Genomic DNA, 24,425 nt, shown 5'->3' with positions numbered 1-24,425 from the left:
TCACGGAAATCGCCTGGTCATTTTCCTTTGGTGTATGCCTACAGTTACAAATGGATTTCATAAAGGCAATACGGTTATTGTTGCACCTTTTGTGAGCATTGTGGAAAAACCCACCATGAATCCGTGTTCACCTTCGCCAGTTCGGGCTGTAGGCCTCATCAGTTGACATGCAATGGGACTCTCGCAAAAATGTTTTCTAAAGTTCTGTTGTGGTCTTTGAACAGACCGTTCTTTAGGCTGTACGTTTTCAGAAGCCCGATGTAGAATTCTTCGGCTGTCAAATTTTCTCCCTTTTTTAAACGCAAAGCCAACACCGAGGATCTTATGTGACATTCTGGTTTCAGCTTGTGTGTTACATTCACATCATTTTCTACCAACTGCGCTCCCCCTGCAAGCGCCCCCACACCTGGGGGGCGACCCCCCACTGTGCCATCCGCACACATCTCAGTGTGGTCGGCCTGATGACTACTGTCACTAAAGCACAGCACAGAAATCGCGATGCTTCACAGGGACTAGCGGTTCAGTTGGACCATATCTACGACCAAGCTACTGTGGTGAAAGAAGTTGCTGCAGACGGAGAGGCGAGCACTCTCATCCCTGAGAGCTAGAGCAACAGGTAATGATGTGCACCTGTCAGTCTGACCAGCATCACATGTATGAAAGCGGCCTTGTTTGCTTTGTATTTGCTCTGCTTGTCATATGTAACCCATAAGTACCATCATTACACTTATTATTCAATATACTCAATATACAACATGACTCCTTTTTATATTTAAAATTAAAATGCACTGTCTTTAGAGGCTAAGGATGTTTCTTTTGTTTGGTTCCCCCCCCCCCCCCCCCTCAAGACAAAGACTTTACAGATATAATAACCTACTAATACTAGCATTTAGATCTCGTTGTTGTTGTATAGCTAGCCTATGGCTGGAATAATGCAAACTGCAAACCAATGTGTGGCTTCCCTTTCTTATGAAGGGAACTATGCAAACTAAATTCACCCACTTTTTTTTACCTTGTAAACCTGTGATGTGACAATAAAGTTGATTCTAATTTGGTTTACATCTGTCACTGACAAATTATGTTGGTGTTGGGTTCAGACTCAGTGCTGCCTATTGCTTAATAGCTGCTTATTACTAAAATACTTGTTACAGTGGGTGATATGAACATGTTTAATGATCATCACCCAGGAATCCGATGAAACAAAACAGAAGGTACAAGGCAGCTGAGCCTTAACAGATGGTCCATCAAATATTCTGAAATCCATGGCATTTTCTCCACCTTCAAGACTAGACATCACATCATACAGTTCCGCAGTTTTGCTGTATTAAGAGGCTAAGTAAAATGCTATTACACCAGAGTATCCTGTACTCTATTGTGGTCTAACAACAGTTAGGAGGTCTCCCAGATCCAGAGCAAGGCGGGAGCCTTAAAACACAGAACATCAGCTGAAGGGCCTCCTCAGGGGGATTTCTTTGGTTGTTGCAAGGCACTGTCTCCAGATGCAACACCACGAGTCTATAGACAGAGCAAGGACTGTGGCTGGGAAAAACAGCCTCAGACTAAACACCTCTTAAGCAGACGGAGAGGAGTGGGGGGGGGGGGAGGAGGAGGAAAATCCATGTAAATCCTGCTAGTCCTGGAAATGTGATACAAGGAAAATAAAGCGGGCACAGCTGACTGGACTGGCAGTGGACTCTCTCTCTCTCTCGCTCTCCGTCTGTCTCTCTGCTGAATTCCCCTCATTCCATTTTGGAGGTTAATTAAAATCAGGAGAGCTGGGGAGAGAACAGAGTGACCAACAGATTGACAGAGAGGCTATAGTCACTTCTGGGGATGTCACCTGGACATTGCCAGATCGCTTCCACCTCCATGTTAAACTCATGGTAGAGTATTTGCTGTCGGGTAAAGGGCTTGGTATTTCCTCATAGAATGAATGCTAGGCAGAGGAAAGAACCATGCATGATGTATGTATGGGGGCTTGAAGACCAAAGTTTTGGTGTCGGGGGAAGGAAAGGTGAGCACAGTGACTATAGCGAGGCAGCTTGAAAGTGCCAGCGCTCCGTTGACCACAGACGGACATGCTCAGCATTCCTGTGGGTGATTATTACCCAGAAATCCAGAGTCACTGACTTGCCTCAGGTGCCGGAGATAGACATTTCATATACAGTACAGTCAGCAATAGAGTCTCTTGTTTTCTACCCTCAACAAAACGTCTTAACACTGAAATACATCACCTCAACCAGCCAACTACACTTCCTTTGCTGTATGTATCATCCAGGCATTTTGTTTTTCTCTTGCATTTCTTCTATTTGTGTGTGTGTGTGTGTGTGTGTGTGTGTGTGTGTGTGTGTGTGTGTGTGTGTGTGTGTGTGTGTGTGTGTGTGCACGTGTTCCTCCATCCGTCTGTGTACCGGCCGTTGGCCCGATCTCCTGGAGGCCAGAGCAGAACCTCTGACCCAAAGTTTTCACATCAGCCCATTATAGTGCCACCAGGAGAGTTCTTTCCAAACCCATTTTTGGATATTACTCATACACTTCACGCAAATCGGTACACATTATCGCTATAGTCAATATCATCAAGACGGACCTGTTGGAGTTTTAATATTTCATTGCTAAGAGTAACTTCTACTACCTGGCCTGATGGAGCCCTGTGCTCTGAGCTCTAATTCTCCATACTCATTCGAGGGTTCGACCCAACAATGTTTATATGTAGAATGGTCATAGTCGCTGCAAAAGGTTAGATCTGTCTGTCTGTGAGGTGATTATTGTGGTTCTGGCTTCCTCTGGTTTTGATCCATAACCTGTGGTTGTCCATTTGGATCAATGATAGGAACTTATTGATCTGGGAGTAGTGAGATGTTGTGTAGGGCAGGAATAGTGAATATACTAATCTTATCTGGAGTGACATAGTTTACTAATACTACCTCACAAAGATATGACTCACTGTGGCTCGTGCTCAAGCAAAACACTGAACTGCTGGCCTGACACCCCACACACACACATGCACGCGTTATGTCCTAACCTCCTTGTAGCAATATTTGTTCTTGTTAACGTTTCTTCTTTCGTTTGTTATTGTCAAAGAATTGAAGAGATAGTGATTAGCTGGCTGCTTATTGTCCTTGCACAAATCTATAATATGAAAATATGTTACATCTGTTTTACAATACTACATTAAACCCATTGTCTTAATTGTTAAACAATTCATGTTTGAAGTCTTTAAAGTTAAGAAGACTGAGGTCTTTCCAAAATAACTTTTGTAGTCTGTGTTCAATTATAGCTGTTCTTCAGTTTATTGTTACCGATTTGGGACCACACTCCACTAAAGAAAATGGCTACATTTATAACGTTGTCACCTTGGATTGACCACTATTTTATTGAGGGACATGCCAAATCATGAAATGTGTATCTGGCTCCGACCTCAAATGATCCCTATAAAAAATAAAATTGCCCTCTTAACATTAACAGTGGAGTTATGACACAGTTGAGTAAGTGTTTTACGGCACATGATATTTGAGAAGGCTAAAGCTTTCAGATATTTAAAATGGAAAAGTATTCCCAGTGAGAACTTTCTCTCCATATGGATTGGGGCCCTGATCAGTGCCAATGCAGCTTGAGTTTCAGACCTTTCCAATTGTCTTCCTCATGGACAAAACACGCTCCCACATTCTCACGTGTGGTGCACAGTTTCTGTCTTTTTATATTTGAGTTTCCCACTCGACAGGCCTATCGCAGAAAAGCCCTTTAGTCTGATTCAATTTTTTATATGCCCCCCCCCCCCCCATAGGGCAAAAATGACCTGCTCTGTAGAGGAACGCTATGATTTTTCTACAGCATCTCATTAAAATACCCCATCATGCAAAAACGAATCACATACCATTTAGCTTGATTACAACATGGAGACATGTTAATTACCCGGCTCTTCAAAACCTTGTTATCCCTATGATTCCCTTTCCTCTGCTGGTCTCTGCTGTAGTATCGTTATCCTGTTCTGTGGGGTAGCATCGTGGGTTACGGTCCACTCACTGCATTCCATTTTCTGACCATATAGCGGGTCTGAATGTCATTCTTTAAAAAAACAGAAATGATACCCTAATTTCTGGAACTTTCTCCCCTTTCCTTAAGCCTAAGCTGCAAAAACATGGGTGCTAATTTAGCTCTGAGTGTGTACAAAAATGGACCTGTGTGTGTACCAACCAAATGACGTTGGTGTTTACAGCTGCAGGTCCTGGATGGAAGGTGGCGCTGCAGATACCAGTCTCTGAAGATTGGCACATAGACAACAAACGAACACGTCGCCAAAATGAGTGAGTCTGTCTATGTTGTGATGCTACACAGACTTGTAGTGCATGATTTTCTTCCATGTGTGCCAAAATAATAACGGGCACTTGCACGCACACACACACACACATACACGCACGCGCGCAAGCACATTTCCACACAGTTTCTCAAGCACTAAGCGCTGTCCCCCAGGCCATAGAGGCCGTGTTAGCCGTTGCTCCAGACACTGCAGGCGGCGGCGGGTGAAGGATTGGTTTTCAGTGTTATGGAGATGGGGGTCTGGTTCTCTCTCTGCGCTGCCCCTGGGCCGTATGATGTCTGTCCAAGCTACACAAAGGGAGAATATTTTCCCTTCGTGATCTAACGCAGCCAAGGCAGCGCTCGCTCCGAGATCAAACATGGGAATGGGAATATCAAAAAGCATGGCAGTCGTCTCTTACGCCCCGTCACAGGATACTCTCCCAATATGGTTTTAGTTAAGGGTGACTTACTAATTGTCTTCACACACCTTTCCAGTGCAGGGCTAAGCAGTCATTGCTGCATTCTCTCTCACTCTCACTCACTCTCTCTCTCACACACACACACACACACAGACACACACACGCACGCTGTATATGGCATGAATCCACCAATCCCTGCTCTAACTGTGTATTCTTTTCCAACCCATTATCCTGTCCAGATGAGAGACAGGCTCTCCACTCTATAATGAAAGACCTGGTGGCCCTCCAGATGACACGGCGCCAGCCTGTGCCATCTTATGACACTGGCAAGCCGAAGCCACTGCCAGGTGCCCACACTGCCCAGGCCAACCGACAGGTACGGGATCTCTGCTGCATGGGCTAATGCTGGATAAAAAGAAAAGCAATGAAAAGAATAATTAAGCGCCTACAGTATAAGCCAGCCTGCATAATTATGCTTTCTTCAGGCTAGGGCAGTGTAAGATTAACCAGACAAATTGCATTGTCTGGTGTAAAATTCACCAGTTCAATTAAAATAATGTCCTTTGAAATCTCTGTGAGCTTTAGTACAGTCAATTCTGGGAACTGGAACATTGGACCGGTTGGACCTTGGCTTGCCCGCTCAACTTGTCAAAGTATCCTTGAGCAAGACACTTAAACGTCTAACAGCTACCCCACAGCCACATGCGATCGCCAAAGCCATCTGAATAGCCATCTGCTGGCTAATTTCCCCTGCCCCCGGGGACCAGAAAATACTCCGTTCTGTCTTTCCCATGTTCTTGAAGTTGCTTGCGGTGCAAAAGTAATGACCAGCGGCGGGTTCATCCACGCTGTAGGCAGTAGGACAAGAGAACCAGTAGTCTGTTCTCTCAGTACAATCTCTTACACAAAGTTACATCACTCTGAGTAATACCAGGTCGAGAGAGGCCAGAATCCCACACCAACCGCAGCCATTACGTTTTGTCCTGGCTATAATAAACAACACTTACAGTAACTGGGGAAGTCGTGGCCTTACATGGTGATGAAAGATGTCTCCCTTTTATTTGTGACCCTTTCATGACCTCTGACGCCGCCGTCCTGGAACCGGCTCTGCTGTCCATTTAGGACGACGTCAGGATCAAGTTCGAGTTCTCGGGAGAGAGGAGGTGAGACAACCGGTCTGCTCGTTTGATCATGTGTATTGTGTTGTTAATGTCAATGTATATTGTGTACTCGCTTAGTTAAATCAACATCAACATTTTTTACTGTGGATGTATATTTCCATATGCAAATAATTGAGTTGTGGAGTTATGATTTAGGATACACAGTACACACACACACACACACACACACACACACACACACACACACACACACACACACACACACACACACACACGCATGCTTGTTCAGACATGCCGAACTTGTCCAGTGGCACGTCTCAGTTCATGAGAACGAGTCAATGCCAACACACACTCCGGCACTTAATTCAAGACTGGTATGTGAGCTGCAGACTGGAAAAGGGAAAGGACCGTGGTTTGGGCTGCGGCTGCCAGGACAAACCACAGCTATGCAAGGTGTATACTTACACTGTAAAGTCCTCAGCGCTCATTTAACCGAGAGCGTACGAAATTGGTCCATTCGGTTACATTTGTACACACTCTTAGGACGTTACTTTGTAGAGGTGTGTGTGTGCGTGCGTGTGTGTGTGTGTGTGTGTGTGTGTGTGTGTGTGTGTGTGTGTGTGTGTGTGTGTGTGTGTGTGCGCGCGTGTGTGTGTGCACGCGTTTGCTAGCATATGTGTTCGTTCACTGTGTGCACGTAGTAGAAAAGAAATCATAAACCAGGCGTGACGGTAAATCTCTTGTGGTTTCAATGGCAGCTGGTTTATCTTGGCCATGTGTCTTGTCCAAATGCCTGCTTATGCAGAATCCTGATGTTCGGCCGCCCGGTGATCTTTGAGGAAATCCAGCAGAAAATCAAGACGGTCTTCGGCCAGCTGCTAGACCTGCACTACATGAACAATGAGGTGCCGTTTGGATTCCAAACTCTCTCCTCTCTAAACCTGCTACACAACAATGAGCACCATACAATATCAATGTTATATCGATATAGAGATATGAGACTGGATATCATCTGGGATGTGGCATATCGCGATATCACGAGGAGAAAAAAGACTGCCGAAGTAGACAAGCCGCGACACTCCATGTTAGAGGAAAAAACCCTTCTAGTTATTTAAAGGCTCGATGATGCATCAGAAAGGGAAGAAAATGCCAGCGTGTCCTTTTCACACACAAAAAAGGAAGTGATGTGAAAAGGACGATGTATTATGTCTTCCCTTTCTGATATATCGTAATATTCATCACATGACAAAAGTGATTACTTAAGTCTTAAAGAGCCACTTCACCCCTTTTGCAACCAGAGCTTATTTTAATGATGTTTAGGACACAAGAGACGCTTTACTGGGCTTTTTATGTGTGTAATATGCTTTTTATTTGATTTATTTATTTTGTTCATATTGTCCAGCCCTTGTCCAAACATACATAGTCAAAGTAGCTGATGTGTGTGTGTGTGTGTGTGTGTGTGTGTGTGTGTGTGTGTGTGTGTGTGTGTGTGTGTGTGTGTGTCTCGTTCAGTTGTCCATTCCACTGCGAAATCAGGACGACCTGGACAAAGCCATCGACCTACTGGACCGCAGCTCCAACATGAAGAGCATCAAGATTCTGCTTCTGACGCAGGAACACCGCAACGTGAGACCTACACACACACACACACACACACACACACACACACACACTCACACTCACAGACTTACGGAGAACACTTCAATGCAGCAATCATACGTGAACATACACACTCTGACATGTATGCATGCATGCACAAATTGCACATACAAAAAAATATATATATGAGCACATACAGTAATGGAGTATCTGTTTATCCCCATTATTGAGCGACAACATTAATTTGAATTTGTTTTAGGCTTCAGCTGATCAGCTGGTCATTTTGCAGACTTGTGTGTGTTGTTCTCTTGTTGTATTGGGTTAGTACTGAGTGCAGTGTGCAGGTTCTTGTGTAAGTTCTGTCGTGACTATACACTAATGTTTGTGTATCGTGCCTTTATGGCGTTGTCATGCAGTGGCTAAAATCCAGAAAAGTCATGAAACAATTTCCCTTCCTTAGAAGTTAGAAGATAGTTCAGAACATCCTTGCGGGCAGGATATCAAATGCAACAGCCTATGCGCTCACAGCAGTGTATGTATAATCCGCCTGTTCTCCACTCTCTCTCTCTTTTGCTCTCCCTCCCTCCTTCTCTCCTCCTTCCATTTCTCCTTCTCCCTCTCTCTCTCTCTCTCTCTCTCTTTCTGTCATTCTCCCCATATCTCTCTATCTCTCTCTCTCCATCTCCAGGCCTCTCCCTCCTCCTCCTCCCACCACACAGTGTCTAAGCAGGTGAGGATAAAGGCCTCTCAGTCGACGGGGGACGTCAGTACAGCGTACCAGACCTCGGAGCCCAGGGGGCGCCACCTGTCCTCTAGTGAGTGTGAGCAGCGGGGGGGTCACACCTCCTGCTGTCCTGGCTTGAACGTCCTCTTTCTGTCTTTGACAAGTTGGCTCACACACACACATTGTAAAAAGGAAGTATAGCGCCATCGTGTTCAGGCTTTAAAAAAAAAAGAAACAGAGGGCTCACTGCTATGTTGATATTGGGTCGCTGTTATGTCATATTGTCCACCCCGCTTCGCCTATTGCTCTATCTTTGTTTCCATTGCGCTCTCTCTCTCTCTCTCTCTCTCTCTCTCTCTCTCTCTCTCTCTCTCTCTCTCTCTCTCTCTCTCTGGCTTCCCCTCTTAGCAGTGGGTCCTCTTCCCTTTCCTGTCCGCCATCGCTGGCTGTTCTACAATGCCTGCTGACCACCACCAGCAGGCCTGGTTCACAAAATATTGGTTGTTTTGAGCGGTGCGGGGAGGAGGGTCTGCAGGAGGTTGTTGTGATTAGGTTCTCCACGAGCCGAGCAGTGGGGAGGAGGGGGGCCGCGGGGAGACTGTTGCTCCCTTTGAGCAGAATGGCGCCTGCAACAATCATAAATATTCATTTATATTCACTTTTTCATAGATAATAAAAGGAGAGATATGTTTTTTTACTTTTGCTTTGTTCTTTTTTTTTTTAGGGTTGGAATATCACTACAGTTATTATTGTCTCCGCTGATGTGTTTGTCTTGTTTATTATCATATATATCAGCCAGGGCTATTCGGATCACGATATCTAACCCTAACCCGAAACATCATTTCCTTGATGCATGTAACATTAACGAGCTTCCGACACGCACCCCTCTGCATTGTTCTAAGCTGAAAGTGACTGGAGCCCTTGAATATGATGGAAGACATGATTTAATGATTACTGTGATTTATTTTATGCTCACATTTCATATCACAAACCATAAGAATTCCCATAAGTTTCACCTGCAAAAAAACTAATTTGAAAATAATCTATCTATAAGTCTCTGTACGTAACGTGCAACGTAGTGTGTAAGTCTGTAATCCGGGGCTCTGTACCTGATCAAACCCCTATATCTCCATATATGGAGCTGGCCCTGTTCTGACATCATTCTGACATTCTGGCATAGACTCCATATTTGGGCATGCCTGACAACGGTGGCATAAAAAGGGACACGGTCATAATAACTGGGCGGGGGCATCATTTCCAACTTGCATCGTTCCTAATATAAATGCACCACGTCTCTGTGTGTACCGTACAGAGACGTGCTGGTTGTCCAGAACCAGCACAAAAGGCCCCTGCCCGGGCTCCGGACATCTCCATATATGGAGCTGGGCCTGTTCTGACATAACGAGGTTCTGACATCTGCATATACTCCATATTTGGGCATGCCTGACAAATAACTCCATATATGGCCATAAAAGGGACACAGACATGATAACGGGGTGGGGCATGCATTTCCAACTTGCATCGTTCCAAGTAGGCCAGTAGTGCCCAAAACGGGCAACGCTCTAGTTACTAGAGCGTTGCCCGTTGCGAAATATCTGACTCTAGAATTTGTGATACTAGAGTCTAGTATCACAAATTCTAGAGTCAGATATTTCGCAATTTAGTTTTAATTCATCACATTTCACTTTGCTCCTCCTCCCGTCGCTCCTTTTGAATTGATTGCATGTGACTTCTTTTGGATGTGTTCCCATAATAACGTGTCTTCTTCTCCTCCTGTCCAATGGCTGCAGGCTCTCAGAACACGGGGCGCAGCTCTCCGCCCCCGGGCTACGTGCCCGAGCGTCAGCAGAGGATCGCTCGCCAGGGCTCGTATACCAGCATCAACAGCGAGGGCGAGTTCATCCCCGAGACCAGTGATCAGTGTGTGAGTCACAGCGCCGCACTGCACACATTTAATTTTTTAACCCATTTTGACCTGAGATCAGATTCTAAAAATGTCTTCTGCATGACTGCATCCTGACAGTTTTCAGAGAAAGCTATGTTTCTATGTCAATCAAAAATAGCAGACCTACAAGCTCGTAGCGCGCCACTCGGTGGCGCGCTATGAGCTTGTAGATCTGCTATTTTTCAATAGCTAAAGCATATCATAATGCTAACACCGAAAGGGGTTTCCCGTCTAGACTGGGTTAAAGGGAAAATCCCAGTTTTATGGGTTCGTGATCTTGAAATACTTCAGTTGAGTTTTGTGGAGACATAAAACAAGCCTCTCTCTAAGCCGCACGTCAAGGGAGCTAAGCCGCTATCTGGACCTGCTCCATTAGGCATGAAATAATGATTAACGGGACCGTTACGATCGGAATGAAGAAATGTGGATTCTGTTTCAGGGGTGGATTTCTTTCCTGTATGAAAGATATTCAAATGTTTTATTCATATAATCTTTACTTAAATTTTATATATTCTTATGTATACAAAATAGTAATGCGCACATGACATGTAAACATTACAACGAAAACACACACAATGCTGTCCTCTCTCCGTAGGTGCTTGATCCCTGGAGCAGCACGGAGAACTCTGTCTCTGGAAGCTGTCAGTCTCTGGACAGCAGCTCTGATAGGTGAGGAAAAGAAAGACACACCGTAAAAATCCCAGAGTTTTTCATTTAACTCTGGGAGTAAACAGACCTGTACACTCAAGAGTTATGGGTCCATTTGCTTCCATCTGTACACCCTGAGAGTTAAATTTGACTGTGTGTGTGTGTGTGTGTGTGTGTGTGTGTGTGTGTGTGTGTGTGTGTGTGTGTGTGTGTGAGAGGGTGACTGATTTAAGCAGTCACACCTGGCCTGAGTCAAACTAGAACTGGACTCAGAGCTGGGTGTGGCTGCGCACCTGTTGTGAATGGACTTGATCAAGGCACAACAGGTTAAATCAGTCACCTTCCCTCTCACAGTGTGCAATGATTTTTATAACTCACATTGATACATTGACAGATACAGCTAGTGTTCCAAGTACAGCTAAGTTATATATTAAACATTTTCAGTAGTGCCAACCACATTTTACACATGTGTAATCATGAGAACTTTGTGCTTGTAAGTGTTCCACTGGGTAGCAATTATTCTGCGTCTCTGTCCCTTGCAGCCCCTCCATGAGGAAGTCTCGTATGCACAGAGCAAAGAGCTACCCTGACAACCGGCAGGAGGTCTCAGGTGGGTTGCCCGACTGACTGGCCTCTCTCTCTGCCCAGATTCACGGCATCTCTTCCCAAAAATAGCTCCTGGCAGCAACGGTGCCACTAGCCAGCACTTAAAACAGCCTCCAACCATTTCACGTCTTCTAGTAACAGTGCCACAAGTGTTGTCCCGAGCAGCAAAGCCGGTCTTAACTGCAGAAGCTCACGTGGACTGGATAGCGTTGTGTGCAAACGAGCTAAACTGTGAATTGAATTATGGCATTCTTCTGCTAACCTTTGGCCTCTTGGCCATGTTGTTTTGGTTCCAGACCGGGAGAATCACATGTACGACAGGGTGATGGGGAAAGGAGGCACCTATCCCCGGAGGTACCACGTCTCCTTACATCACAAGGACCACAGTGAAGGTAAGCTTATATGCCTCTCATCTATCCCAGTCTCACATTTATGTTGAGTCTGTTTTTGAATTACTCCAGGACCATACACTTTGAGCAGATCTATGGTGAACTGCCACCAACAACAACAACAACCGTAGCACGGATCAACTGATTGTGAACCAGGGACCACCACCCTGACTTAGAATCAACCTGGGGACCACTGTTGTGTTGGGTGGGGATATGGGCTAAGATTAGTGCTTTTGTAAGTTAACACTTGCTATGCATCCCATGTGTATACATCCCAACCGTTGACTACTAATGACTCAACCAGACAAGCACTTCCCCCTTCTTGAGATTCTAACTCCCTTTTTCTGTTGAATTTCTTGAACTCCAACTTGTCAGTAAATTACTACATGGATGGACTCATCATAAGGTCACCAGGTCATTCAGTTCACGGTTTCTCAACTAGTGGAAAGAACATTTAAAACAAATCAACAAATCCTACATTACTAAATGCATGGTCACAGGGACCACATGTAATACCTCCACGGACCACCTGTTGAAAACCCATGGTCCAGAGGAACCAAGGCCTCATACATATCCCGACACAATCTCCAGGGACACAGGACTGACATTCCAAGAACTGGGAGCAGCAATGGCTGACAGGAGGATCCGATGGAAAGACGTGGCATCTAGGATCTGAATAGTCTTAAGGATAATGATGATGATGATACACTTGAACTCAAGTCAACTCAGTACAGATATGTGTGTTATCTGTCCACCTACTTCCATAGAAACGTTTACTAAACTGGCATCTGAATTTCCATGTATGGGAAAGACATCTACAGCTATAGAAATTGTGGGTGAAAGCTCACATTCTATGGCTGTGACGCTCGTGCATTAGTGTCATATATGATGGACCATCGAGTCTGGAAAAACCATTGATTGGTATATGGAAAAAAACAGAAGGGCAGATCTTCCTCTGATTGAGAACTCAGACTGTCAGCAAGAGCAATGTGTCGACAACTACATGGAGAGATAAGTTATTGCAGGGTTGCAGTGTATATAAACCCCTCATTACATAGACAGATGCACGTTTGAGAGTTCATGGGGTGTAACAGAGATGTGGAAAAGATGATATGGTCACATGAGTCATCCTTCACCATATTCTCCAAATGTAGAATGTGTGGTGAACACCAAGAGAACGGTACAGGCCTGAATGCTCGGCTTCTTCAATGAGGACGTCCAGTGGCTCTGTTATGCTTTCAGGGGCATTTTCTCACATCATTTTGGTTCACTTAGAGTTTTTAAAAGACAGAAGGATCATTGAGTATTAGCATGATGTGAATCATTATGCTATAACCATCGCAGTCTCCAGATCTAAATCCAACTGACGTGTTAGATAGTGCTCTCTCCACCAACATCATCCAAAACACCAAATGAGGGAATTTCTTTTGTTATTTAGTTAGATTACTAGAGACTTGCACAATTTATGCCAAAGTGCACTCACTGAAGTTGTTCTGGCAGCTCGTGGCATGGTAGCCCAACAACGTAGTAAAAGACACTTGGGGGGGTCCTATTTTTCGCCAGTGCTATACCCATAATTCCTAAACTTCTTTGCCTTTTTTTACTAATTTGAAAAACATTGTTCAAATCTACAAGCTCACAACGTGTCGATGTAGATCGGCTAGTTTAACAATTTTAAAATGTTTTCAAAATAGTAAAGAATAAATAAAAATAAGTTTAGGGATAAGGGGTATGGCTAAATAATAAAAAATGGCAAGAGAATGAGTGACCGTAAAATATAAATGTTAGATATAAGCAACCCTATCATTTCTTCCTCACAAGCCATAGACTGTACCCATTTTGGGGCGGGAACCCCTTTTGGTGTTAGCATTATGTTATGCTTTAGCTATTGAAAAATAGCAGACCTACAAGCTTGTAGGTCTGCTATTTTTGAAAAATCGTGAAACTGTGGTGCAAATCCTGACAGAAAACTGTCAGGATTTAGAAGACATTTTATAAATTTCGACGTCAGGTCTAAATGGGTTAACAGTTTGAAAGCATAATGTTCTGTCCATTTTATACTTTTTCTTTTGAGAACCACTCACTCAGTACCTCAAAGGAGTGGTGCAGCATGAGGCCAAGGCCCTCTAGCTGCTAGCAGACCTTGTATTGTTGAACTGTACTTTCCTGTGCTTTTGTTCTGCAAAGTATTCATTCAATCAATCAATCAATCAAACCTTCCGCCCCCCCAGGCCGGCGGACGTTCCCGCGGATACGCCGCCCCCAGGGCAACCTGTTCACGTTGGTGCCGTCGCGGCGCTCGCTCAACGGCAGCGAGGAGAGCCTGCAGGGCAGCCGGCAGTTAGTCGACGCCCAGGGCAGGCTCCGCCCTCAGGAGCGCCCCGTTGCTCATAAATGTAAGTGTGTGGGAACTTAGATTGTAGTTGGACTCCTCATGCATAGCAAGGACTGTCTAAAGAGGACGGGACGTGAAGACCGTAAGGGCGCCGCCATGTTGCTCACATGGTGCTCCATGGAAGGAAAGAAACATGCGCAGTTGCAGACCAAGGAAGCTGAAGGAGGAAGTGTTGGCTGCATATAGCCCACTGCGCATGTTTCTTTCCTTCCATGGAGAAACATGGCGTCAACCGTACGACGCCATGTTGACGCCACCCAAAGCCCTGCATGCCGCCCTCAGTGACAATAAGACTTTTGTCGTTGTGGGTTTGTATCTTTGTAAACTACAGTATTTTGTATTGACACGACTGTACATCTTCCAAAGCACCCAGTGCTCCAGTGACGTGGCGGAGAGGCAAGCTTCTGGGCCAGGGAGCGTTTGGGAGGGTCTATCTGTGTTACGACGTGGACACTGGGAGGGAGCTGGCTGCCAAGCAGGTCCACTTTGATCCCGACAGCCCTGAGACCAGCAAGGTGAGATGCTCCTTTAACCTAACAGTTCTCTGAAACAGCCCTGAGACCAGCAAGGTGAGATGCTCCTTTAACCTAACGGTTCTCTGAAAAACCTATGTTTCTATATCTTCCCAAAAGAGGACCCCGGGGACCCCCATCTTCAAATATTTTGTTCCAGGAACCCCCGAGAAGCACAGATTTGAGTTTGAGTTAATAATGTTTGATAAGCACAGATTTGAGTTAAAATGTTTGCAACAACAAAAAAATAGAAATATATATAATTCAGGAAGATTTGCACAACCTTTCAAGATTCTTTTAAATCTAAAATGACACGGATGCTTTCCTGATTGTAATGGGTTAAAACTATGGTCAGAGTAAAAAAAAAAAATACATCTTTTTTTTTTACTGTCTGCACAGACTAGGAACCATGTCTGGTTTCCATCACATCCTCACTGATGTCTACCATTGCTTCTCTTTTTATCAGTTCCATTTTCTGCCCTTCTACTGTAGTAGTGGCAGTAGATTTAACTGACTGTTTGAATGCCTAACATGTTACCCCTAAAGGGGCTCTTTGTGTCTTCGGTATACACCGCTCATTCTCTGCCCTGAGATCAGCTACAGGACAGGGTCTTGTTATTAAATGTCTTCATTTACAAAGTTCCTGACATCGCGAGAGAACGCACTCCTCTCCAACTTCGTTTAATTAAGTCCCCCTGCAGATATTAAAGCCGGTCTGCACAGGGTAACCTATTCACGGCAAAGTGTGGGCCCAGCATTCTTGTTGCACATTTCATATTCGGCCTGCATTCATTACGCATATACTAGCTGCTAAACCACGGCCTGTAATCGCTCCCTGTTTATTGTAGCGCCGCCACACACACACACACACGTCCTAAGAGTCACGGTCCCTTTTGTTTCCAGTATGTTGACGATGGTCGACCAGAGATGCTGAGCCAGTGCCACGTCTCTGCTGGAACAATGCCAGGGATCTGAGGTCATGATACGTTCTGCACGTTAATCTGTCATGGCTCATGGTTTATCTGCCCTGGCCGTTGTACTGTGCAGTAGTGCAGGTATTCGGCGTGTCTTGACTGAACACTGGTCTGTTAAATGCACCTCCGCGGTGTTCAAGTGACCCCATTTCAAGATGCAGCGATGAATCTCCCAGGAAAGAAATCCACTGGAGGAGGTGGAATGTATTGAAGACGCAGACCCTTCCCCCCCCCTGCTCACACACACACACACACAGACACACACAGACACACACAGACACACACACACACACACACACACACACAGTGACACACACACAACCACCCCTCTGTTTTAATGTCCTTTCCTGTCTGCCATGGAGAAAACATGTACTGTCACTTCCTGTATCTGAGTGGAGTGTTTGTGGGGGTTGATGAGAGAAGGGGGGGGGGGGGGGGGTCGGCCTTGCCGTGGCCTCCTGTCACCCCTTAAAGCCCCCCCACTCCTCCTCTCTAACCGCTAGCCTGCAGCGGATGTGTATCAGTCGTTGTGTTTTTCTACGTCGTATTTTGTTGGCTTTCGTGTCGGCCGTTGGGAATACTTTGTGCCTCGACTTTCCCTTCACTCTATTTTATTTCTTTGTGTGTGTCTCTGTTTTTCTATTGATCTGTCTTATCTCTTTTACTATCTGCCTCCCTTTCTCTCTTTTCCTTTGTCTGTCTGTCTGTATGTCTCTCTCTCTGTCTCTCTCTGTCTGTCTGTCCCCAGTGATGTGACCTTTGTGTTCACATTCCCTAAAATAAACAGTAAACACCGGAACCTCTTTTTTGAGGAATTGAACTGCATTGGCCTCCTTTTTCTCTGCTTTGGGTTCTACTCGTATGCCGGCAAGTTTGCCCCAGAATTGTCGCCCTCATGCTGTCTTCCATTCGTCACTGTCCGTTGTATTCATAAGATATTCACTCCTAAAAGGGTTAAATCCCCATTTTTACCAAAATTATAGTTTTCAGTTAGTCAATCGATCGTAACCCTATATACTTTGTTGAGCGGAGTCTATACAGGGCTCTATACCTGCCTTTTTCCCCTCTACACTAAAATTTAATGTATTTGCCGAACATAGCCAATATACAAGTGGTGTCCAATTTTTGTGAGCATAGCAGTGGAATCTCCTCTTTTGATTTTGACATTCCAAAACTGCTGATGTGTGATTTGGCATCTTGTGAAACGAATGAAATAAGACAAATATTTGGGCGTGGATGCTTGTCTTTATCCATTCTCTGCCTATGTTGTTTACGATAATACGAATGATGTGGTTTAAGCCTGTTTTATACTTTCTCATACAACGGTATATTAATTAAGCATTAATGAATGCTTTCTTCCTCCCATTGACTTGTTGTTGTTGTTTTTCTTTAGGAGGTAAGTGCTTTGGAGTGTGAGATCCAGTTGCTGAAGAATCTACATCATGAGCGTATTGTCCAATACTACGGCTGCCTGAGGGACCTCGCTGAGAAGACCCTTACCATTTTCATGGAGTACATGCCAGGGGTGAGTCCCAGTAATATCCACACATGGAGGCTTAGTGGTGATTTATACTTAGTCGCGCTTGGTGTCGCCCAACAGTGGGCAAGCGAGTACAAATCAGGCTTTGGTCTTTGGTCTCACAGCTATAGGGCTGGATGTTACAAGGCAATTCCCTGCTAACAAAGGTTTGTTATTTACTTTAATTCTGAGGCAGCACTGTCTTCTCATTTATGGAAATGTATGGATATTAATTAATCGGCCTGGGGTCCAGGCACTAAGGCACATAAGCGGGCCGGGCAGTGCATCGCGGGGTTCCAGTCCCGTCCCCGAGTCTGACGAGCTTCGCTGCATGTCTCTCTCCTTCTCTCTCTCCCCCTTCCTTCCTGTCTATCTACACCGTGATCTATAAATAAAGACAGAAAAGTCCCCAAAATATCTTACAAAAATAAAAATAAAAATATTAATAAGTAGTGGGCATGCGCAACTGTGTGACACGATAAAGTCCGCTGACTTGCTGTGCCACTGTTTGCGACCAAACGTTCACAACTGGAAGTGAATTGTAGTAAACCACTTGCAGAGACCATGGCACTGGTATCAACAGACACGTTTACATTCAAAGGGTCTGCAATGCATGACTGCCCTGCTGTCTTTAAGGGTCTGGAATGTAAACCACGCACTTCCTTCCTCCTCCCAGGGTTCAGTCAAAGACCAGCTGAAGGCCTACGGGGCTCTGACGGAGAATGTGACCCGGAAGTACACCAGACAGATCCTGGAGGGAATGTCCTATCTGCACAGTAACATGATCGTTCACAGGGACATCAAAGGTACCACTTATTTCTGTTCAGTGGTGGAAAAAGCACTCACATTTTTTTTACTTATATATAAAAGTATTGTATCATGCAATGATAGGCCTACTAAATATATAGTGTTGCAAGTAAAAGTCCGGAATTGCGAAAATTACTTGAGTAAAAGTACAAAAGTATTGGTATTGGTACCAAAAGTAGAAAGCACTCATTATGCAGAAATTTGGAAATACTCCAGGAAAGTAAAAAAAATACCTCAAAATTGTACTTAAGTAAAGTACTTGAGTAAATGTTACTCTATACCACTGAAGGTACTTCTGTTTAGCAGAACCTCGCATCAGATGCCTAGCTACTGTTACTGTTGTTTAGGTGACAAAATGAGTTATGGCACAGTTAGACGCTGGATAAATACCGGTATACCCTGATAGATAGATAGTTTAGACATAGAGTTACGTTTGCAGAGCGTGGAAGAAGGTGACCCGGTTATAGAATAATATTCAATGTATTCTCCTATGGGTCTGTCTTCAGGGGCCAACATCCTGCGGGACTCTGCAGGCAACGTGAAGCTGGGCGACTTTGGTGCCAGCAAGAGGCTGCAGACCATCTGCATGTCTGGCACCGGCATCCGCTCTGTGACCGGCACCCCCTACTGGATGAGCCCGGAGGTGATCAGTGGAGAGGGCTATGGCAGAAAGGCTGACGTCTGGTAAGCACTGTTGCTTTTTGGCAGTAAAATTTGATTTTAGTTTTAGACTATACCGTAGTCATACTTTTGAATAAAGTAAATGTTTCATGTTTTAGTCACCTGGAATGTTTTAGTGTTAGTCTAGTTTTAGTCGACTAAATGTCATGCGTTTTTAGTCGACTGAATCTACAGTTGTTTTCTTGTCGACAAAAATGCATTTTTGCGGGCTGCGGTGTGCTTGTAGATCAGTTATTGTCAGCATGCAACCAAGTGTAAAATGACTTATACTGGATCTCTTGTCCACTAGTTCCTTCCTAACATTTTAGTCTATTTTATTTGTTGACGAAATTGTCAATATATTTAGTCTTAGTTTTAGTCATCATCGCTTAGTTTTCATTTAGTTTTCGTCAGTGAAAAAGGGTAGTCGACAAACATTTTTCAACGCTGCTGGTAAGATCAATCAAGGAAAATGCTGAAAGGAATGGACGTGAGTCACGTGACTGGACACCGGGGATGCGCCATGACGCTCTTCTGTGACAAACCTCGCACTGGAAGTTCGATGAAATTCATAGCAGTCGATGGAGCCGACTGGCCCAACCGACCGACAATTCCGACCTTTCCGTCATATAATCAGTTTAGGACTATGAAAGAAGACATATCAGAGGTTGTTTTCTAATCACTTGCTTTTCGATGTGCGCAGTACATCATTTTATTGAGGCATCAATCAACAACAGCAGGTAACGTTTCTGTCTTGGAGGTATCGCGATATATCAGGAAACGATGGATAGCCCCGCGAAACTTGGCACGTTCAGAAACGTACTTTGTGCTCTTTAGATACCTCTATACATTTACAGTGTACACATCGAAAAGCAACACAGCAAACAATAATGTGTTACATGTCTTTTATTTTCCAGAAGCGATTATTTTACAATGGTCTCAATTATTCCGAAATATGTTTGTTCAACTTCATTATGCTTGTCCACTCGGCTCCATTGACTCCAATGTATTCCATCAGTGTTTCGGCTGCAGTTTGCCACCCAGTGAATGAATGAGGGTAGAGAAAATTTCCTTTCGTTTGTTCCTAGGGTAAGATGAGGAAACGGATCAGTCTGTTTAAGGGGCTAGAAGGTGAATTTATATTTTATTTACAGATGTTAAGGCATTTGTTCACTGACGACAAAATAAAAAAGAGAGTTGTTCGGTTGCATTACCCAGAGTTGTACCCTTGACGCCCTTATAAGGAGGTTTATTCTTTGGATGAACTTGCTGCTGCTTCTGCTGCAGTAGTGATTCTTGGCATGAGGAGTTGAATGTCAAGGAAGTGAAAATTGTGTCAGAGGCAGTTTTCTTATGTTATATAATCAGGGAAGTTGCTACATTTAATCCTAGCATCCCTATTCTGGCCATGTCATAATAAGCAGAAATAGACAAACATTTGGCAGAAATTCATTAAAAACAATGTTTTTAAATGATTTCCATCACGTTGGGGCGTGTTGTGAGCTTGTCGATCATATCAGCTGTTTGTGGTGAAAAGATTTAGTGTACAGGGGAAAGAGGAGAGGGCCAAGGATAGACCCCGGAGGACCCGCTGGTCTACAAAGTATGTAGGGTTTAAGTGGTTACTCCGTTTTCAGAGGAATTCATCACTCTCCCACACGCAGGCCTTGACAGTGGTATGAATCCACCTGATGCCAGAGCAGTCCCTGGTGCAATATATATGATTGGCTGGTGACGCATCAGACGAGGGATGTGATTGGCTGAAGGCCAGGCTGTGAGCTTGTAACAGAGGTCGTAATATTCCCTCCAGTCTCCATTGGGGTCATGCCAGTAGCACCAGCAGTTATTGTAATAATGATATATCAATCAATCAATCAATCTTTGTCAGACCCAAGGAGATCCATATCACAATTAAACAATACAATGTAACAGAAAATAAAAAATAAAATGCACATATCCCACACTGTTCAGTTTCTGACATACAAACATTTGCACCAATGGTTCCACAATGTAGTTGAGAACCTGACCGAACATGCTACATTTGCGACACAGCATGTTTGCTTGGGCATACAGCTTCCGCCGCTGTCTAAAGTTCTATAGACGGTATTAGACGGTTCTAGCTGAACTAAATGAACAACAAATACATCATACAAATATCTTGTGCGTATTCATATTAAACATTGAAGTTTTCAATAAAACTTGTATGTGGTATTTAATTTGGTCAATAACGTCACCCAGTCCTTAAAATATATTTAATGGGAGACAAATAGAAATGTCCTATCGTGTGTATCTTTGTGTTACCAAGGAGCCTCGGCTGTACTGTGGTGGAGATGCTGACCGAGAAGCCACCCTGGGCCGAATATGAGGCCATGGCGGCCATATTTAAGATCGCCACACAGCCCACCAACCCCCTGCTGCCCTCGCACATCTCCGACCACACGCGTGACTTCGTCCGGCGCATCTTCGTGGAGGCCAAGCACAGACCCGGCGCAGAGGAGCTTCTTCGACATTCCTTCTCCCAGATCCTGTGTTGAGACTTGCCTGATACTGTCTCTGAACACGTGCCTCGGTCGTGGTTCACATGTAGCCTCCCTCAGCAGCTTGTGTAGCTCTGCAGCAGAACGCCAGGATCACCAGAGCATGGAACTGACCTTCCAACAGCTCTCAAACACTGCCATGGCAGACAGATGGTTTCATTTCTGACTGCACTGTTGTTCGCACCAGAGCCATTATTGGTGTTGACAATCACAGTCCGTGTGCTGCCTTGACAACCCTTACCAGTGCATGCTCTTATTATATTCACCACCAGGGGGAAGCAAAAAACCAAGGTTATCTCTCCGTTGACTGGTCTGATGATCTCCGTACACTGCAATGTTTTAAAGAACAATGCACTCCGATAACTACATGCAAGTCAGAGGTATGTACCGAATATGTCCCGGAAACATGATAAAGATCCACTTCTCTGTTTACATTCTCTCACTATGATTTTAAGAGAAACGCCTGAAATGTGCTGAAGTGTTTGACAGGAAACGTAGCCGTTCAAGCTTCTATAGCTGAGCTGTCTCAAACCCAAGTCACGTAACCTTAATCCCCAGGGCAATGCCCGCCATGCTGAATGGTCTCTGGTGCACTACAAGCAGTGTTAAACCCCCTTTGGTGTTTTAAACATTGTTATAATTTAGCTATTGAAAAATAGCAGATCTATAAGCCAGTCGGTGGCGCGCTATGTACTTGTAGGTCTTCTATTTTTGAAAAATCGTTAAAATGTGCCTCAAATCTTTCAGAAAGTTGTTTTAATTTCGACGTCTTGGCCTAAATGGGTTAATGAGAATGGACTCTGCTTTCTCTTCCTTATCCCCGATACTGCTTAGATGCCGTCCTTTAAGTTCCCCTTTTGACAGAGATCCTTTTAAAGATCTTTTTTAAGACTTCCCGTAATCTCATGCTGCCTTCCCAATAATCCTACCTTCATTCGCCGTCTCTGACAGGTGTTCATTTTAGAATGTGCCAAAGAATGGCGGATACAGGCGTTTTAGATTCTGCATTTGCTTCGGTGATATCCGCTGACAAAGCAAGTGGTGTTTTGTTAAGGCAATATACTGTACCTATGCCTGATTTATATTTGGGCGCATGCCACACTGAAATGAGCAGATCTACAAGCTTCACAAAACTTTGCGTTGTGATCTTGTAGATCGGGTGTTGTTTTGGTGCAACGATACGGGCACGCAACTATAAGTATAACTCTTGGCTACCCAATAGGCCTTGATTAGACAGTGATTGACCGACCGTTTGCGTTTGCCTGAAAGCACACTGTTGATGATGTGCAGCTGGGCCAAACATCCCTGACTGGGACCCCTTTGTTCAAGGGCCTATTTAAGTCAGATGCACTTTTATTGTAAAATGAATGTTGTTGGGCTTTTGTTCCCCTCACCAAAGTGTTTTGTTTTTACTTTTAAATGTGAAAGTTGTTTCACTTTTATTTATATCCCTGTGTTCATCCAATTTGATGTTATATGCAAATATATATGTATAAATATATTTTTTATATATAGACCATTTCTTTCAGGAAGTTATGTCTAAATTGAAAGCAGCTGGTTTTGCAAAGATTTCATAATTGGGGTTATAATTGAAAACTGGGTGGAAAATGGACTCTGGCAGTCTAGTTCATGCTCCAGTGCAAGAAACATTCCTAGAAATATTCATTAAAATTATTTGAAATATAACGTATCCATTGGCAACATAGGCCTGCACTGTAAAATCCTTTACACTGAAGCTTTTGCTGTGTAGTTGTCTACAGATACAGGTCTAGTGGACACCTAAACCATGTTGGCGCCATTGGCATTTGGCAGTTTCTCTTCAAAAATGAATACATCTATGCTTTGGAAAATGGTCTGGAATCATGTAAAGTATACACAATTTGAACGTACCCTTCAACTTGTTGTTTATCCCGAAAATGACACTCACAGGTTTTGTAGCAATTTGTGGCAAAATAAATATTGGGCCTTAAATGTAATAATATGCTGGCTCAGTCTGACAGGTGTTCATTTTTTAGAATGTGCCGAAGAATGATGGATACAGGATTTTAGATTCTGCTTCAGTGATATCTGCTGACATGCAAATGAAATATTGGGCCTTAAATGTAAAATATGCTCATTTGTAAAATAAATGTAGATTAAATCAAATATAAAATATTTAAACACAATGGTGCCCTGCAGTGTTCTCTGGGGCCCACTGTTCTAGTTACCTGTGTCTAGATCGTTGGGTTACACTTTGAAACTTATACAAACCTGTATTGAGAACATTACTTGTGCTGAAAGTTAAACTTGCATAAGTGACAATTGGGAAAGTTAAAATAATGAGTGCATGTTCAATCCTGTATGGGCCATACTTATAGCATTTACCTTTTAGGTCTCAGTGTTTCTGTGACTGGATGAGGTTAGTGTTTGTGTGTGTGCGCTGCGAGCCACACATGTTCAGCACTGTAGCAAGTAGCCTACTAGCAGTCAGAGTTCGCTGTTCCACCCAATAAGACGACTTTGTTTAGCCCAGGGTTCACACTTCGAGTATTGAATGTATGGTCTAATCAGCACTAAGCTAAAAGGCTTGCTAATACTTGCCTAATTTTGTTAAGAAGTGGCTGGATAATCAGTTGTTGTCCTTCACCATGTATAAATTAGGCTTAACTCTTATCTATGAAGTTTTACCTGGCTGCTGAATGCTAAAAGGCAGCTGAAATAAGTTCTGTATTGCAATTATATCAGTTAATATTTTAAAGGATAAAGATACAAAGAAAGAACCCTGGGGTAAGCAAATGAATATGAGCTAGTTCTTTAGAGATTTTATATATGTAAATGATTGTGTACCACGACAGGACTTGCAGTGCAAAGTCCAGTGTATCAAATTTATTTTACAATAAGAAAAAGAGTAGTATGTTTAATGACAGCGGTTTTATATATCATGCCTTCCCTCAAAAACAAATAAATTGTTTTGTTTTGTCTTTTTGTTGTCTTCTATCACAAATTCACAATGTGTTTTGTTCAATTGTTTTGTAGGCCTACGCTTATAGCGTAATGAAGGCAACTTAGCATGTCTTGTATCGGTGTCATGAGCTGCTAACAAATACAGACTCAGTAAATAAATGGACACAGTGGACTGAGCCCATTGTTAAAGTAAGAAGCTGAGTGATAGATATTGTTCTCTCGCTCATCCTTTTCTCTCTGAACATCTCTGTGTTCTTTCTTCTCTGAGGAAAAACACCGGAGGCGAACACACAAGAGGGATTTCTGTGAACATATCTGTGGCAGTGAG

The 24,425-nt window shown here is 43.8% G+C and overlaps 1 protein-coding gene across 1 annotated transcript; it reads left to right on the top strand.

Annotated features, from left to right (window-relative positions):
- On the top strand, nucleotides 1-24,114 carry map3k3 (mitogen-activated protein kinase kinase kinase 3). Its single transcript, XM_080776678.1, has 17 exons — nucleotides 1-616; nucleotides 4,217-4,304; nucleotides 4,958-5,094; nucleotides 5,841-5,881; nucleotides 6,645-6,744; nucleotides 7,352-7,465; nucleotides 8,127-8,253; nucleotides 9,953-10,086; nucleotides 10,703-10,776; nucleotides 11,298-11,365; nucleotides 11,658-11,753; nucleotides 13,982-14,146; nucleotides 14,512-14,660; nucleotides 17,025-17,156; nucleotides 17,827-17,956; nucleotides 18,464-18,641; nucleotides 20,923-24,114. The coding sequence occupies exons 2-17, from the start codon at nucleotides 4,301-4,303 to the stop codon at nucleotides 21,149-21,151; spliced, it is 1,878 nt and encodes a 625-aa protein (XP_080632804.1). The 5' UTR covers nucleotides 1-616; nucleotides 4,217-4,300; the 3' UTR covers nucleotides 21,152-24,114.
- Nucleotides 24,115-24,425: the final 311 nt, after the last annotated feature.

This window comes from Protomyctophum bolini (assembly GCF_963924005.1).
Source record: "Protomyctophum bolini genome assembly, chromosome: 11".
In the NCBI taxonomy this organism is placed as follows: Eukaryota; Metazoa; Chordata; class Actinopteri; order Myctophiformes; family Myctophidae; genus Protomyctophum; species Protomyctophum bolini.
Note: the sequence above shows the minus strand (reverse complement) of the source record. Positions and strands in the feature narration are given on the sequence as shown.